Raw genomic sequence first — 18,178 nt, 5'->3', positions numbered from 1 at the left:
GGCTGCTCTCAATTATTGAAAGATATTTTAAAATAAGCATCATAATGCATGAATCAACCACTGATCAAAAAATGACAATGAGTTCTACACGTGTTTTCTCATTCTCTCTAAATTGTTTCTAGATTGAGATGAAATGCAAAACAGGATGGATATTTTAAGCATTGTTCTGAGAGTCACTGAAGTGATTTACATGAAGATTATGTGCGAGGCAACTCAGCATCAATTGCTGTGAAAGCTTTGCTGTTATGCAAAAAAGGTAACTGAGGTTCACAAGAAAACTACCAGAAAATCATTCAAAACAGCCGTGTGACACTGTGCCAGTTTAAAACTGGCAGATCACATAAAAGAAAGGGTTTGCAACTGGAAGGTTTTTTTTTAGAAGGCAAGTTTTGAGAGCATTCCCCCAAAACTATTCAGAACTGCGCACATGCTGCAATGTCGAGTGTGTCTTAATTAGCTATTAAAAAAAAATCATAGAAAGACCAAGTGGTCTATCACATAGTCCTACTGAAAATGCTGTGCATCACGGTCCAACACCTTAGTTAACTGGCATGGTGCTGTGGCTGCACACATCCTACTAAAATGAATTTCCAATCCTTTAAGCACCATCAGCAACTTACTACAGCACACAGACACAAAATTCATATTTAAAAATAGGAAATTAATTTGTTGCACCTCTATTCAGACAATATCAGTCAGCATCTAGTCAGTATCACAGAATCACAGAATCAGCCAGGTTGGAAGAGCCCTCTGGGATCATGGAGTCCAACCGTTGCCCTGACACCACCATGTCAACTAGACCAGGGCACTAAGTGCCATGTCCAGGCTTTTCTTAAACACCTCCAGAGACCTGTGAGACTTTAAGGTAGGCATTGACAACTTAAACCAATAGGAAAGACACTTACTGAATGTTCCTGAGGAAAAGTGTATTTAAGGAGTATGATTCCTGAGGGTACAAATTGGCCAACAGTGACACTAGCAGCTTGTAAGGATATGAAAACACAGTACGCAGAAAACATAATCCATTTTCAAATAACCTAAGCGTGCCAGCACCTGGATTTCTCTGCAGCATAGCAGACACTATCAGACAGAAATGCCTTTTACCCAGAAACTGCTCCATAAATGCTCTGTGAGGTCTCATACTTTCAGTGCTTGTTTGCTCTCTAGTGTGCATGCCGCAGAAGTGACTTGTAAGTATGGCCAATTCCTCACATCACACGTGCTGCAAGGGACCTACGCCACTCACTCTTCCATGCATCTAACCTACAGATGACCCTATACTTAGTTATCTGCTCTAGGCTCTGCTCCACCTGCCTTCTGCCTAGAGAGCCTCCTGGTAAAGAGGAGGGTTTTCATGTTACTAACTCATGTAAAGAATGAGTCCTTGGCAAAAGGCAGCAGTGCTCTTACCAGCAGTACTGAGTTCAGAGGGTTTTCAGCTTCATACAGTCATCCTCACATGTAAGCAGGAAGGAATCTCCCAGAAAAGCTGCACAGCTAGCACAGCCTTCCCAGTGCCCAGTGTATTTCACAGTTGCACTGAGCTTACGCCCCAGCTGGTCTATAGTGTGTAATTTATGACTCACTGTGCTACCCTGTGTAACCCCAAACTCAGAAGACAGGCACAGCCCCGTTGGTTTGAAGAGATCAGACTATGGTCCTTTGCCAAGGCTCTGTTTGTCTAGTGGGACGTGCCTAAGATCCGGGCTACCAATGCTGTTAATTAATTACCCACACAATCAACCTACAATTTAGCAAGTCTCTCAGTCAGAGATGATCAGACTGTCCTTGGCTGAACAGGGATTACAGGGGTTCTGTCTTGCAGGCTTTCCTCCTGCAGTTCAAACAAACAAACAAAAAAAAACCTGGATTTTTACTATTTGCATTTCCTTTTCACTGTCCAGCTCTATGTTGGTGCTTGACACCTTTGCCTAGCAAATCTACTGATCTCATTTTTCAACTTGGTTAACATAAATCACAATAACCATAAAACTTAACCAACACAAAAAAAAACCCCACAATAACCATAAAACTTAGCCACCACAAAAGAAAAACTATTTAATCCTGTATTTCACATTCTGACAGACAAAAGCAATACTCACACCACCTCCCCATTTTACATGCCTATTTTTTCTGCAAGCTTTTTTAATCTGTTTTCCAATGGCCTAGACAATGTCAGTCATGAAGTACTGGGCCTCACAGAACTCCTCTACCTTGACAGGTCACTGTCAGGTGGATAATCTCCAACCTAAATCAGAATAAAATGGATTACAATAGCCACTGTTTCTCTTATAAACTCTGATGAGGAAGGCAGTAAATATTTCACACACCAACACAATATTCAAATCAAGGGTTGTGTTAACCAAACAGTGAACAGGCTCTAAATAAAAACCGTTCATACTCTTAATTTTTCCCATGTGCAATCTGATTACGTGCTATCATCACATTACTAAATACCTATGTTAATCAAACTAATCATCAAAACAAATTCTGGGGTTTGTTGGTTTGGGTTTTTTTTTAATACTGGTGCCAAAACCAGACAGCATCAAGACAGCTTTAACCTGGTTCAGATCAGGTCTCACAGAAGATCCCACTTGATTGTAGTGGTACATAGGTACGTAGAAAAATTATAAAATTGATACTGTATCAACCACTGTATATTCAAAATAAAAATAACTTGTTTGGCAGCTGAGCTGAGGGAAGGCACTGACTCCCATTCTATAACTTAGCAATGTAGAATAAGGCAGGTTTTTAATGCCTTTTTCCAACCTGTTTGCTACAGACCCCTGACAAATGCCAGATGGCAATCTAGATGCATCAACAGTCTTTCAGAGCAACACAACGTGTTCTCAGTCCCCTAAAACCGTGGGTTTCATATTTTAAGTTTGCACTCCAAGGTCTTGAAGATATTTGCTTATCACAAGCTACTGCTACCACTTTAGAGTATGAATACTGCGCACTGAATTTAACAGTGCTTTATGCTTACAAACTACCTATTCAAGGGTCAGAAGTTTTCTTAAAAACAAAGTAATTGTTTCATGGACCTATGAAGAGCTGTGGTCTGTCCAAGTGTGTGGCCAAACTGGCAATTTGAGCACCAAAAGCCCAGTTTTTAGCCCTGTCTTGTTAGATTTTAGATGTTCGCCAGGTATGTGAATAATCATTGCTAGAAACTATACTGATATAGCTCTGCACAGTCGCCACCAGTAAGCAAAAGAGAGAAATGCAATTATTACCAAAAAAAAGAGGTGCCATAGCTATGCCAAGAAGGGGAAGAACCAACCATGCCAAGGCGTGTTTGTTTGTGGGTTTGTTGACGAGTAGGAGGTCGATACTCTTGAAAAAACCTGGCTCACGGAATTACCGCTCTCCTACAACCTCGATAAACGACTCCAGTTTCACCACAGGTTTTTGGGAACACAAAATTTAAGCGTAAGACACTGAGGCAAGCGCACGCCCTCGCTCTGCGCAAGGCCTGTAACGCCTTTACTTACAGTCGTTAATTACGGCGTTACAGATGGACTTGCTGAACCTGAGCCCTACGGGAGCGCTGCGGGAGCCCCCAGGCGCAACGGCACCGGCAAACACTTCAGGTAAATGGCAATAAGTTCCTTAAACAACCGGTACAGCTTCAGGGCCTCCGCCACCGCCGTCAGCTCCAACGACGGCGGCCGGCGGTCACGCGCCCCCTCACCCGCGCGCCTGAGGGCAGCGCCCCCGCCCCCAGCAGGCGCCCGGCGCACGCGACGCGCCCGCGCGGCAGAAGCCCCGCCCCGCGCACGCGGCGCGTCCTCACAGGCTGCCGCCTCCCGATGGCCCCGCCCCTCCCCGCCTTCTTCCCGCCCCCCTGGCGGCAGCCCGCCAATCCCGAAGGGCGATGTGGCCTATCGCCCTTGGGGGCGGGAACGCCACCTCCCCTCCGCTCCCAGGGCGGCTGCGCCTCACCCGCGTGGCAGCCGGCGGTTGGTGGCCCCGGCGCAGCCAATGGGGCGGAGGCACCTCAGAGCAGGCGTCTGATTTTACACGCGGAGTCGCCCGCGCCGCCCCGCTCCGCTCGCCCGCCCGCGCTCGCCTCCCGCCGCGGCGGAGCGGCTGCTGCCGGGGCGCCGGGATCTCCGCGCTACAGCCCTCCACGCGACGCGCGCGCGGGCCTTGCGCGGCGGAGCCGCTTCGCGAGGGGCGCGCGAGGCGATTGGCGGCCGCGCCGCGGGGCGGCAGCCAATCAGGGGGCGCGGCGGCCCGCCGGGGGGGCCGGAGCGGAGCGAGGTTGGAGCGGCCCGGGCTGAGGAGCGGCGGCGGCGGCGGGATGAGGCCGAGGGGGCTGTGGGTGCTGGTGCTGTTGCTGGTGCACATCGCCCTCCTGGCGCGGGGCGCGGCGGCTGAGGAGGACGACGACGACGGAGGTGAGCGAGAGGGGGCGGGGGGTGAGCACGGGCTGCGTGCGGGTGAGGTGGGGAACGGGCTGGCGGCGGCCACCGCACGGCGGGTGGGTGACGCGGCCGCCGGTGCGTGGCCTGGGCCTCCCCCGCCCCCGCGGGACGTGGGTGCGTGGCCCCGGCGCCGGGAGCCCGGGCCCTGTGAGGCGCCGCGGCCGGCTGCTCCCCGCAGGCCTCGGGGCTGAGCCGGCGGAGGCAGGGTGCTGACCCCCCTCCGTGGAGGCGCCGAGGCCTCGGGGGGGGCCTGCTTGTAGCAGCGCTGTTCGTTTCTCCTTCGCTGTGCGGCAGCTCTGCCTCGCCTCTTCTGAAATTAAAAGCCAGCAATTAGCCATGTGGGCAATTAGTGGCTTTTAAATTACCAGTAAATTTGCAGTTTCGTTATCCGACGGAGCGCTCTTTTCCTCACCCCTTAGTTCAGGGGGTTTGTGCATTCTGGGTGTTTCAAACCGATTGTTTTTTCCCAGAAGGAAGGCCGTGTGTTGCGAGTTTCTTGGTGTCTCTTCCCATTGTCTTTGAATTTCACTGATGTGTGTCTTCTCCTTTCCAAAATTAGCTGAAACAAAGCTGCTCTGACTTAAGTTTAGCGCCTGCACGTAGGAGACGGGCATTTAAAGGTGCTTCTTTTTTTGGCTTTAAGCATCTTTCACGTGGATTTGGAGAAATCCGACATCTTTCACATTTCCTATGTTAACAGTGCTGTATGTTAAGTATTAGAGGGCGTTCAGGGAGACCGGATTATGAATGACCTCCTGAACTCCTGTCCTGCAAATTCATGCTCAGTGAACAGGCACTGCAACTTGGAGAAATGCATTTATGTCAGGTACCTTATCTGTATGATCTGTGGGATAATTAAGAGATTTTTTTTTTATAGGGCATAGCATCTGCAGTGAAGAGATACATATATTTCAGCTGAGAATTAAAAAATCTTCACAGGAAGATTCTGTATTATGTCCATTTCTCTGCTTTTAGCTAGAACACTTGGTTATCATCGCTTCGTAGCGTGTGATAAAGCCCAGTACTGATTTCCCCTGTTAGTTTCAAATGATGAAGTAACATGTGTGATCTTACAGCAAAACCTGGGTCCTGTGGCTGACAGCAGTATCTCAGCTTCTTGTGGGACAGGCTCTCACCAGCGTTTCTCATGTGTGCTATTATGTGAGTTCTTGGGATCAAAGATGCACAGTGATGAAAGTATTTCCTCCTGGGTGCAGGTTAAACGCTAATCCATTGCACAGCTTGAATAATTTTCCTATTTCTTTTGCGTGTCTCAGAACTGTATATAAATCATGAACTAGGCTTTACCACGCCTTTGCTTTAAAAATGTACATAGTTAGACATTTCCACTTTTGCCCTTGAAATGCAGACCTGTAGGAAGTTGAGCAAATTTACTTTGCAACAAGCAGCTAACCTGTTGTAAATTGATTATTCAGGAGAAGAAAAATTCAGATGAAACCAAGCTTGTTGCACTGTGTGGTTTTGGAATGAAGTTTGACTAGGGCAGCGAGGCAAATATGCTCACAGCGAGATTAGCCTAGGTCATGACCGTTACACCCTTTGCATCCTGAAGAAGGAAAAGGAGGGATCGTGTAGAGGATCCACTACAGAAAAGACTGAGGAAGATGCTTTCATAAAAAGGCTTCTGAATACCCTGGCAACAGATTACAAGTCGTGACTTCTGTGTTTCTGAAAACTGAGCTCATACAATTGAGAAACAGACACTGCAGTGCCCTCCTCAAAAGGAAACTTTCAGGCAGAATCTAGAAGTCGTTGATGTCTGGATGTGGCTTTTCCATGCAGGATTCGCCCTCCTGAAGAAAAAGGAGGCCAGACTTCCAATAAATGCTGAAAGTTCAGTGAAGTTACTGTAAGAATTACAGCATCGTGTACCTGAAGTCTTAAAATGAGTGTCATCTTCATCATATTTTATGACTTGTGTGATAATGCATTAAAATTTGTGGAAATGCTTTGTTGGAGTAAAAGGGAGTGGTGCATATTTTACTGGAGGGCAGGTTTTAGCCACAGCTGTCACTTGTTGGTTTGTCTGCCTGCTTTGCAAGTAGCTTTAAGAAACAAAGACACTTAGTTTGGGTGCAGCTATTTTATTTTCATGAGCTGTATTATGCAAATATTTATTAGCTACTTCTGCCATTTCAGGTGTCACAGTTAGACTCATTCTATGTCTGTTCTCTTCAAATTGTAAATCATTAATGCAGAGGAAAGTTTCTTGCTCTTAATGAAAAAAGTCCTGCTTACTTCTCCCATATTTGCTCAAGTCCTTGAAGCAGGTCTTTCAGTCCCAACACTAAAGGGGGTGTTAGAGGTGGCTATGGTAGCCCTAGGTATCTGTGAACTGGAGACTACAGAGGGTGAGTCCTGCTGTTAGGTGCTACTATCCTGCCTCCATCTCCAAGGAGGAGGAAGTGGGTGTGTGTAATGCCTGTGACTGTCAAGGAAGTAACGTATCACTGCCAAGGAAGTTTTCTGTTGGCAGGCTACGCAGACACCAGCAGTGAAAGACACAGAATAATTTCAGTGATGGATGTTAGATCTAGTGGTTTAACATTTTCCACTTGTGCAGGGTGTTTTTGTAGGTGATAGCTTTGTTCTTGTTTTTCTAAACCATGAGCCTGTGCCACAGTAGTTGCAGTGGTCTTTTTCTCTCTCTCTTGGGGGCCAGTAGTTAGCATAGTAAGTAGGAATGAGAGTCACAGCCTGGTGGTTAGTTTCGGAGGTGCATGAGCAGAACTGGCTGGCTAGTTTTCCTCAAATTCCTTTGTGACAGGAAATATCAAGTCCAAAGTGATTTGCTTGGAAAAGCAACGGGCACTGAGCAACTCGCTGGGAATTCAGGCACAGACCAACCACAAAACACTGTGGTGAAACATCACCCTCAAAACTGCTGGGCGTGCATGTAAGCAGAAGTTTTGACTGCTGAAACCCCCTGAAAGCTAGCTTTTTCACCAGTGCAGCGATAGGACAAGAGGACACAGCCTCAAGCTTGGCCAGGGGAGGTTCAGGTTGGACATTAGGAAGAATTTCTTCTCAGCAAGGGTCATTAGCCATTGGAAGGGGCTGCCCAGGGAGGTGGTGGAGTCACCATCTCTGGATGTGTTTAAGAAAAGACTGGACATGGCACTTAGTGCCCTGGTCTAGTTGATATGGTGGTGTCAGGGCAACGGTTGGACTCGATGATCCCTGAGGTCTCTTCCAACCTGGTTGATTCTGTGACTGCCGAGATTCACTTCAAGGCTGTTTGACAGTTCAGCCCTTTCACTGTAAGTGCTCAGAGGCAGTGACACAGGAGGCATTATCCGCTTGCAAATAGTGCTTTTAGCTGCTTTGTGACCAGATGAAACAGTAGCAGTTGTTAAAGAAACTTAATCCAGGTGACTACTGTTGTGTGATAAATGATCTCCTGGGATCTCTTCCCTCATCAGAAGCTTTAATATTTTGGCGGTGTATAAAGTTGGGTTCTAATTAAAATTAATGCATTTTCTCCAAGGGCACATATTGTTTTCTGGGAGCATGTAGGCTTATTTTTTTAATACCTTCTTCTAACAGAAAAATGGCTATTGCAATTTAACAGCATAATTTTGTCCACAGTGAGCTTGTTCCTATGGTCTGCCATTGGTCTGAGAATAGTGGGGCTTGTTTTTATCACTTTTTCATACCTGGATGCTACATATTTATCATTCTTAACTTTCAAATTCCAGGTGAAATCAGAATATTTTCAGAATTCTTGTCCTGAATAAGTAACTTACACTTACATGATTTGCTGTCCTACTGCAGTAACTCATGTCAGCTTAGTCAGAAGCCAATTAAAGTTAAGGAGAGAATAGTTTTGGACAAGAAACCTTAATATTTTTTTTTTTTAATCCTGTAATGTCTAGTGGTTAAAAGGGCCTTAGCTTCATTGTTGCACAGTTTTCATTTGGGATGAGGTATTTTCATTACTTGTTCTGTCACTAAAATTTCTTTAAAGTCATTCAGGAAGGTCTGCTTGCCTCAAATTGATAGCAGTTAAAAAAAAAAAAGTTTAAAGGAACATGTGAAAGATGAAATATTAAAGAAATCATCTTAAATTCCAAGCCAACAAGGATTGAACCAGTTGAAATGTCCTGGCTTCAGATTTCATGAAACATCGCTGTAACTGAAAGCAAGATATATTGAGGTGGCAGGAGGGGGATTGAGTGGTCAGGAACAGAAGCATAAATTTGAAATGCTGCCTCTAACCCACCTTGGTAGTAGTGAAATGATAGCGTTTGAGTTCATAGCAAGCCTGTCTGTTTATTAGACCTTCAGACAGGCAGGGCAGAGCAGTTGTGGTGTTACAGATGTAGTGAGTAAGGGTACAAGGGAAGCATTGGGGGCAGATAATAGCTGCTTTTTTGGTACAAGATACCTAATTTTTCCAACCACAAGTTGCTGCGCTTGAAGGACAGCTGTTTTGCTGCATGATGGAGGGCTTCTGTTTGAATTTAGGTATCATCTGTGTGCCCTTCTTGCCCAACAAAACACATCTGGTGACTCGCTTCCCATATTTCGATGGAGTTGTTTGGCCTGGAGAAGAGGAGGCTCAGAGGTGACCTTGTTGCAGTCTACAGCTACCTGAAGGGAGGTTGTAGTGAAGTGGGAGTTGGCCTCTTCTCCCAGGCAACCAGCGATAGGACAAGAGGACACAGCCTCAAGCTTCGCCAGGGGAGGTTCAGGTTGGACATTAGGAAGAATTTCTTTTCAGAAAGGGTCATTAGCCATTGGAAGGGGCTGCCCAGGGAGGTGGTGGAGTCACCATCTCTGGATGTGTTTAAGAAAAGCCTGGACATGGCACTTAGTGCCCTGGTCTAGTTGACATGGTGGTGTCAGGGCAATGGTTGGACTCGATGATCCCTGAGGTCTCTTCCAACCTGATTGATTCTGTGATTCTGTGACGAGTTACCCAACGGAGCTTGGTAGCAATTGTCACAGAGGTCTGTGCGTTAATTCTTGTTGTGTCCATTTTGTTTGCCCTGAAGAGTGAAATACATGTTGACACTTTACTGAAATTTTGATACTGTTAGCTGGTGTAGTGTGGACAGAAATGAAACTGGACTGGTCAAACATCAGAGTCCAAGCTCTTTGCAACCTGAGGTAGCTGTTGTGTGTGGAGCAGGAACTAACCTGTGTTGATACTTTTTTTTTTAACCACAGGATATACTTAATCCACCTTTAACCTGGTAGTGTTATTTTAATGTTAGTCTTGACACTATCTAATCTATATTGCATTTTTACTTTCACTTTTCCAGAATCCGTTACTAAAGAAGCTGAAGATGACGGTGATGATGATTATGAAGATGACGAAGATGATGATGATGATGATGATGATTCTGAAGTTAAAGAAGAAAATGGCGTATTAGTCTTGAATGATGCAAACTTTGATACCTTTACTGCAGACAAGGACACTGTGCTGCTGGAGTTTTATGCACCATGGTGGGTTCACAGCCTGCGGTACCTCCTTAGGTGCAGGATGGGGTGGCTGTTGCAGGCTTCTCTGACAAGACACACTCCTCAAAAGCGATCTTGGGTTCCAATTTTAAAGATGATGTAGGAGTAGCTTGTCTGCAGGAGAAGCAGTAGACTGCCATAGTCCAGGGTAGGAGACGATTCTGGTGGTGTGGAGGTACCCTTTTCCCTGCTCCTTTTACCATGTGACAGACAATAGCCTGCTCTTTCTCCACAGATGTGGGTCATGCTGAAGGATCCCATGCCAAGGCAAGCACAGCCCTGGTTCCATCCCTGCTCTGTGGCTGTCAGGGAACAGAGATCATCCCAGTGAGCCCCAGAAAAGTTTTGCAGTGTGGTCTTGCAGCCTGCTATCGTGTCCTTATGCTGGCCTACTGAGAACTCGTGCATTTGCTCATTTAGATGGAGGAATGGAGAAGACTTCCCTAGCAGGGGAATTGCTAGAAGGTTTTCAAATCCCTGCCCTTGCCAGCAGGGTGTGGTGGTGTCAGTAAGGACATAGCTTGCTTGTTTTATCAATTTAAACAGTGCCTCATACATCTACCTAACGATGATAATTCTGCTGGCGTACCAGGGTACACAGAGTAACACCAGTGTGCTCAGGGGAGCTACACTGGATTTACATGCAGACAACTGAGACAAAGAATTTAGGCCAGAATGTATCTTCTCTTACATTCTTGCGGACAAAAATAATAGGGATGGTTAGCAGGGAAAAAACAGGAGTAGAATGTATTTGCAGTCAAGTTGCTGAGTTAGTGTTGCAGCCAGAACCTCTCTTCCTTTGTGGCTTGGTGATGTAAAGACAACTTACTCATTTATCCTTTCCTAGTCTTTGAATAGAGGGGAGAATATCATCTTGCTTGAGGTGGAGTTGCATTTTTACTAATGCCACTCTCATTACAGAGAATCCCACCTCTGCAGCTGTAGTTTGCCTGCATGAAAACTGAACATGAAGCTTAATTTATCCAAGCAGAGAGACATGTGGTCATCAGACTAAACACCTCTTCTTTTTTCTGTTTCCCCTCCTACCAGTCGAGAGGCTGAGGAGTACAGGCTGTCTGCTACACATGACTTTCCCTCGTTTTTTCTTCATTTTCCTGGTTTTGTCTTCAGCTCGTCAAGCTATATTGAGCTTTTCTTATGCTGGTATCCTCTGTTGTGCCAGCTTTTGCAGCAGGAGCCTCTGCTCTTCCCAAAGAGTTCTGGTGTGGCCAGAGAGAGAGCAGGTGCTGTGATACCGTGGTGGGTGTGAGGCTTCATTAGGCCAACTTAACTAGTGGTTCATTTTTTCCTTTAGTTCAATTTAGGGTGCTGAGTAGAGAAGATGAACCTTGATTAGGGAGAAAATGAAGTCTGAATGAGACCATATTTGGGGGGCCAGGGAGGAAGGAGAAGGATGGTACAAGGTTTGCAATTTTGTTTTAAAAGGATGTTATGGTTATTTACAACGACTTTATAAAACATTTATGGAAATGTGTTGCTTTTTGAATGAAAAAAAAAGTTGGTATTTGAACAAACAGCACATTAGCTACAGTTTATCTTTCCATGATCTGAAAACATAGCAAGGTAATCACTCTTATGTTGATGTTGTGAACATCCTGGAAATGCAGAACAGCAAAATACCCCTGCAGGTCTGTCGTACATTTATGTATCTACTCGTGTCTTCCTCTGACAGGTGCGGGCATTGCAAGCAGTTTGCTCCTGAATATGAAAAGATAGCCCAAACTCTGAAGGAAAACGACCCTCCTATTCCAGTTGCCAAAATAGATGCTACTGCAGCCACGTCACTAGCAAGTCGTTTTGATGTTAGTGGCTACCCAACCATCAAAATCCTGAAAAAAGGCCAGCCTGTTGACTACGACGGTTCTCGGACAGAAGATGGTAAGCAGCAGCCCTTTGCAATTCTCTGTAAAAAAAGCAAAGTAGTATATGGTCTTGCTTCTTAATGTGACTATTTTGAAGGACTTTGATCTCGAGTTACTTTATCTTAAGCAGAATAATATCATGAAGGCTGACATTTTGCCTGTCTTCTCAATTGGCGGTGTGCTAGAGGACAAATCCGCAGGTAGTGGGTAGTGCTGTTACTGATGGAAGGTTTCTAGAAATGCCTTGACTAGAAGAGGAGGTAGTGTCCTGCTTGGTGAAGGATCAGCTAATAAGAAACATCTGGTCTGTACGTTGGCTGTATATAAAACCTGTTCTTGTTTCTTGCTTAATGAATGTGTCCAGCTTCAGAGGGGAAAAACTACATTTTCTGTCTGTTTTGAGATGGAATTCACATGCTACAGTGCTGCAAAGTACAGATCTGTGCTCTGCATAAGTAAGATGCTCTGTGGGATGAAGAGAAGACCTTCTTGGCCATACTAACAATGAAGTAAAACATAAAGGAGCTTGATTGAGAAAGTGTTCTGTATGCTTGACATGTAAGCTTTGGTCCAAGACCATGCTTGCCACTCTGCTTTTAAATTCTTGATACCAACTCTTGCATTCCATATGCTACTGGTATGATAATGCAGACTTGCTAATTGAGCTGTTGAACTGTATTTCAGCAATTGTCGCCAAAGTCAAGGAGGTTTCTGACCCCAATTGGACCCCTCCACCAGAAGCTACCCTGGTATTGACCCAGGATAATTTTGATGAAGTTGTGAATGGTGCTGACATAATCCTGGTGGAATTCTATGCTCCATGGTAAGCAAGAAGGCTGTCACCTGTACTTTTCCTAGCGCAACTGACCTGAACAGGCTTGGTGAACCTGTTTTCTGTTGTTATGCCTCCTTTAAAGAGGCTTGCCTTGTGCAGGTATGTGTAGCTCTGGTGTACCTTAGTTCCAATCTGGACCTAGGATCGCGTTACAGATCACTTGAAGACTAGACTGGATCTGTTGCTCAGCAAGGGGTGGTCTCCAAAACTTCACTGAAGATTCTCCTTATTTACTGATTTGGGAACACATTGAGAGATACTGAAAACCAAAGGGAGTCAGTCCTTAGTTTAAAAATGGCCTTTAAAAATGAAACTACCAATAGTAATGTGGGGCCAGATGTAGAGGCTGGCTTCATGCTGGAGAGACAAGTCTTCCTAGACTGAAGTGTCCTGTAGATTGAATAACACCATTTCTAATTTCTCCGTTCTGGAAGACTTAACTCTCCCAATTCAGAGGTAGAAGGTACCTAGTAGGACTCATGGCTTATAAAAACTGCCCTCCTCTCTCCTTCCCTAGGTGTGGACACTGCAAAAAGCTTGCTCCAGAATATGAGAAGGCTGCCAAGGAGCTCAGCAAGCACACACCTCCTATTCCCCTGGCTAAAGTCGATGCTACTGCTGAAACTGAGCTTGCAAAGAAGTTTGATGTTACTGGCTACCCAACTCTGAAAATCTTCCGCAAGGGCAAACCTTATGACTACAGTGGTCCACGGGAAAAATATGGTACTGCAACTTCTTCTTTTTCTTGTTTTCTGAGGACTTGACCACAAATGTTTTGATGTATCTGTAGGACTTGCAGTCTGGTTAACATCATAGCAGTGGTAGTTGTGGAAACCTGAAAAACTGTGCTGTCGTGCCTGCACAGGCCAACAGTATAAATATGGCTCTAATCTTTTTAATGTCTTACAGTGCTACTATATCTCCTTTTAATATAAACTAAATTAAATACACATGGTGAAGCAGTGGCAGTATGAGCAAATGGCAGCCTTTAATTGCACTGGAATGTGCCATAAGGGCTGGCAAAGTGCTCAATATTAGGTTTTTAATTAGAGGGAAGACTTAAGACTATCCAAGTATGACTTTGGCTCATAGCAGGGTCAGGAAAGAGTGAAGGGTGTAGAATTTAAGGAGGGTTACTTGAAAGATCAGCTGATATCTGTGGAACTCATGCTTGGCCACCTCTTCCAAAACCAACCTGAAAGAGAACATTCAGAACTTCAGCCTTAAAAACTTGGACTGTGGTCTTGCTCATTTGATCTTTTAGTTACTGTGGGAGGGCTGCATAGAAAGAAGGGTGTGCATGAGTGTCCTGGTTTCACTGGGATTTTGTTTCAGTTTGTGGCCAGCCATGGTGATCAGGGTCATTAGCAGCTAAACCCAGGGCAGCTGACCCAGGCTGGCCCACAGGTGTGTTCTATAGCATTAACATCAAGTTCACTATAAAAGGGAGGACTTTCTGGGGAGAGGTGGGGCTGGTTTTGCTCTCCCCTCTGCTGGCCTCCCTTTTTTCTTGTTGCCAATGATTGGTATTCCTGGAACAACCTGCTGCAACTCTGTAGCTAAGTATACTTTTGTGTTTTGTGTTGTCATTTATATTGGTTTCTTTCTTTTATTAAATCTGTTCAATTTTAACCCACGAGTCTCCCTCTTTTTCCCAATTTCCTTCCTCAGTTGGGGGAGGGACATTGGGTGAGAGAAAAACTCTTTATTGTTTAGCCCCAGGTGTGGGCTAAACGAAGACAATGGGAAATGTGGTATTAAACAAGGTTGTAGAGGGAATGCCTGAACCTTTCAGTTCAATAAATGTTCTAAACAACTTTTTGGGGACGGGCTTGTCTCACAGGTATTGTCGACTACATGATTGAACAGGCTGGTCCTCCATCCAAACAGATTCAGGCTACCAAGCAGGTACAGGAATTTCTGAGGGATGGGGATGATGTCATCATCATTGGTGTCTTCAGTGAAGAGAATGACAAAGCCTATCAGCTCTATCAGGAAGCAGGTAAAGAATGTTTTAAAATATTAATCTATGTTTTGTTGAGATTCTGTCCAGGACTCTGGGCATGGAGAGATCCTTTATTTCTGGTCTTAGTTCAGTGGAGGAGGTTGGAGAGGAATAAGAGGAGGAAGATTGAAGGGTGATCTTCCACTTGTACTCAAGAAAAAAGCTTACACGAGGTTTTGAGGCTATAACTAAAGTATCAGCCAGTCACAAGAGATACCTCCTCTTGGTACTGTGTCCCTAAAAGCATGCAAACTAGAGAGGAGGGAAAATTCATAGCTGAGGAACAAATTGCAACTTCTTGGCTTAAAGCCTTGCTAGCTTTGCCATCTGCTATTGTCTGTTTCATATCTGACAGTTCCAGAGGCTGGGCTCCCCCAAACTTGTTTGGGCTGGGGGGCCTGGAGAAAGAATGATCGTCCACTTCTGGGTTGGTTTAGCCAGACCATTCCCTGCAACATTTATTCTTAAAAACTCTGATGTGGCACACTGACAGTCACATTGACAATATTTGCTACCACACAGAAAAGGCTAAGCAGAAGGCTCAGTGCCTTTAATCAATCCCTGTGTCTCACGTGATCAGACTACTCGCAGCTACTCTTGGTTTCTGCCAGAGCATTGAGAGCAGTATGGGCAATTCTTCTCTCGTTGGCTATGCCTGCTTCTGGGGCTGCCATCATTTATAGTTGGATTAGGAGCTGTTTTGGTTGCTCCTGCATGATAAGATACAGAACTGTTTCCCAGGCTGCCCCAAAGTAAATAAATCGACTAGGTGACCTTGTGAGTCCCTCTCCAGCTCTACTTTCTGTTATTTGGAGGGAAGCCAAGAGGTAGGAGACTGATAAACAAATAGCTGTTCCACTGTATATGTTTTGGAAGTTGTTCAAGGTTTTTGAATATGTAGAATAACTCACCAAGTAGATGGGTTGTTGAACAGCATTCAAATAGTGCTACTCAAATTGTATGTGTTTTCACATGCTTCTCACCCCCGAATGAGAGCTGCTGTCCAAGACTCTCCATTGTTCTGTGTCCCATTGAGAAAGGGAAGAGAGTTTCCTTGCAGTGCAGTCTCAAGATGTCAGTCCGAGGCTGTCAGTTCACTTCTTGATGATTTTTCCTTCTCCCTAACCTTAATTTTTCAGCTAACGGTTTAAGAGAAGATTACAAGTTCCACCACACCTTCAGCAACGAGATTGCAAAACTATTGAAAGCATCTCCAGGAAAACTGGTTGTCATGCAGCCTGAAAAATTTCACTCAAAGCATGAGCCCAAGATGCATGTTTTGGATCTTAAAGTGAGTAGCTGGTCCAAAGCTAGAAAGTTTGGGCGTGGATTGAAGGTTCTCTTTCTTTGTGTATATGAGCAGTTGGCATCTTCATGTTGGAAGTACTCCTAGATATTTGAGGCAACCTGTTTGTCCCCTGAAATTGTATTGCTTTGTTCAAGAAAGCTTTATAAAGTAAACCCAGAGCAGATGTATTCAAATAATAGTTTACTGTTACAATATTCAGTTTAAGGGTAGAATGCTAAATTATTTTTAGTGCTCAAGGATTTAAAGAATATGGTGACAGCGTTGTGTATAACATGCCCTTCTTTCTTATTCATGCATGCATCAATATTAGTTTTCAGTAGTATGTAACAGAAATGCTACTTAAATCCATTTTTCTGAACTTTTTTCCCAATTTTTTTAAGCAGGACTCTACAGATGGTTCAGAGATTAAAGAGCACGTGCTAAAACATGCTTTGCCTCTAGTTGGTCATCGCAAGCCTTCCAATGATGCTAAAAGATATGCTAAGCGTCCTCTGGTGGTTGTCTATTATTCTGTAGACTTCAGTTTCGACTATCGTGTTGGTAAGTTAGCCAAGATCACCGTTCCTCCACCATTACTTACAAGCAGTAAGTAACTAGAAATTACTAATCTCGTTGTGTTCTGGTTTTTCAGCTACCCAGTACTGGAGAGGCAAAGTCCTGGAAGTAGCCAAAGACTTCCCTGAATATGTGTTTGCTGTTTCTGATGAGGAAGATTATTCTTCTGAAATAAAAGATTTGGGCCTGCTTGAGAGTGGAGAGGATGTCAATGTTGCTGTTCTGGATGAAGGTGGCAAGAAATACGCCATGGAGCCAGAAGAGTTTGACTCTGATGTACTCAGGCAATTTGTGCTGGCATTCAAAAAAGGTACAGTGTCTGAAATGGGGTTCTCTAAGCCATTTGCTTTGTTTTTTCCTGAGGCAATGGCTACAATAGTCATACACATAATAAACCTTACAGTTCTGTGGCTTAAAGCTTTTGGATGTTTCTTGCCTTTTTTATATCTCAGTTCATTACCTTTGCTTGGACTATGCCGTGGCATCTAGCTATATTCTAACACTGAGCTTGTTTGGCAAGCCCAAAATGTTCTTGCAGCTCTGAAGTGTGAGCTGATCATATTTGGGACTAGTGTAATAAGTCACTGCCCAATACATTGTGGACAGACAGCCATAAAAAGAGGGAGAAAGATTCTAGGGAATTGTGAAACAAATTGTGCCCACATTTCACAAGGTTATTGTGCTAAAACATCACCAGCAAACTAGCCTCTGTTTCACGCAGAGGTGAGTTCACTTACTGGTGCAATGCTTTTCCCTGGCAGGAGGATGTACTCCTGCCCTTTCTTCTTGGGAGAGATGGTAAGGAAGAATAATAATAATACTCTTACTGTATTCTAACAATGGTGTGTGTTTTGTTTCCTTCTAGGAAAACTGAAGCCTATTGTGAAGTCCCAGCCAGTGCCAAAAAATAACAAAGGGCCTGTGAAAGTGGTAGTGGGTAAAACTTTTGATACCATAGTGATGGATCCCAAGAATGATGTTCTCATAGAGTTCTATGCCCCGTGGTGTGGACACTGCAAGAAACTAGAACCGGTGTACACCGAGCTAGGCAAAAAATACAAGAATGAGAAAAATTTAGTCATAGCCAAGATGGATGCTACTGCCAACGATGTGACGAGTGACCGTTACAAGGTGGAGGGATTCCCCACTATCTACTTTGCTCCAAGGGACAAGAAGAACAACCCTATTAAATTTGAAGGCGGGGACAGAGATTTAGAGCATTTGAGCAAATTTATAGAGGAGCATGCGACAAAACTCTCCAGAACAAAAGAAGAGCTTTAGATAAGATGAGGGAAAATTCTCCAGAACAAAAGAAGAGCTTTAGATAAGATGAGGGAAAATTCTCCAGAACAAAAGAAGAGCTTTAGATAAGATGAGGGAAAATTCTCCAGAACAAAAGAAGAGCTTTAGATAAGATGGGGGTGGTGAAGAAAAATTGTTTGTACGTTGTAGTTAAAATCAAGTTACAGACAAATCTTCATGAGAGGAGAATTAAGCAGTTTGAGCAAGGAAATTCTTGAGCAGTAAAGCAATTGCAGTATCTTTTTTTTATATGGCAGAAAAGTTTTTTCTGGACACTGAACTTCTCTGATATGAATGTCTTGCATTAGTTATGGTTTTGATCTTTGGAGAAAAATACATCCTTTATTTTTTGTGACTATCCTGAGCTTGATT

At 44.4% G+C, this 18,178-nt stretch overlaps 2 protein-coding genes across 3 annotated transcripts in view; one reads left to right on the top strand and one right to left on the bottom strand.

Moving 5' to 3' along the window:
• The window catches only part of RAMP3 (receptor activity modifying protein 3), a 74,609-nt gene extending 71,003 nt beyond the window's left edge, over window positions 1-3,606 (bottom strand). Inside the window, exon 1 of the mRNA XM_068396934.1 lies at window positions 3,495-3,606. The gene's annotated coding sequence lies outside the window, so the exon portion shown is untranslated. The remainder of the gene's footprint in view (window positions 1-3,494) is intronic.
• A 562-nt stretch (window positions 3,607-4,168) lies between these two features.
• On the top strand, window positions 4,169-18,164 carry PDIA4 (protein disulfide isomerase family A member 4). Of its 2 annotated transcripts, none has more exons than XM_068396730.1 (10): window positions 4,169-4,403; window positions 9,719-9,902; window positions 11,611-11,816; window positions 12,485-12,623; window positions 13,153-13,358; window positions 14,479-14,637; window positions 15,780-15,931; window positions 16,330-16,489; window positions 16,581-16,814; window positions 17,370-18,164. In XM_068396730.1, the coding sequence occupies exons 1-10, from the start codon at window positions 4,307-4,309 to the stop codon at window positions 17,783-17,785; spliced, it is 1,953 nt and encodes a 650-aa protein (XP_068252831.1). In that variant the 5' UTR covers window positions 4,169-4,306; the 3' UTR covers window positions 17,786-18,164. The 2 variants fall into 2 exon arrangements, with proteins under 2 accessions (XP_068252831.1, XP_068252832.1); XM_068396731.1 differs by having other exon boundaries at window positions 4,171-4,403; window positions 16,333-16,489.
• Window positions 18,165-18,178: the final 14 nt, after the last annotated feature.

The sequence above is a fragment of the Nyctibius grandis genome, chromosome 3 (genome assembly GCF_013368605.1).
Source record: "Nyctibius grandis isolate bNycGra1 chromosome 3, bNycGra1.pri, whole genome shotgun sequence".
Classification (NCBI taxonomy): domain Eukaryota; kingdom Metazoa; phylum Chordata; class Aves; order Nyctibiiformes; family Nyctibiidae; genus Nyctibius; species Nyctibius grandis.
This window is presented reverse-complemented; position numbering and strand designations above follow the sequence as displayed.

Bases quoted from the DNA above. Each gene is read 5' to 3' on its own strand.
- PDIA4 (XM_068396730.1), top strand. From the start codon at position 4,307: ATGAGGCCGAGGGGGCTGTGGGTGCTGGTGCTGTTGCTGGTGCACATC. The intron at 12,624-13,152 runs GTAAGCAAGAAG...CTCCTTCCCTAG, and splicing joins GTGGAATTCTATGCTCCATG to GTGTGGACACTGCAAAAAGC. The intron at 16,815-17,369 runs GTACAGTGTCTG...GTTTCCTTCTAG, and splicing joins TGTGCTGGCATTCAAAAAAG to GAAAACTGAAGCCTATTGTG.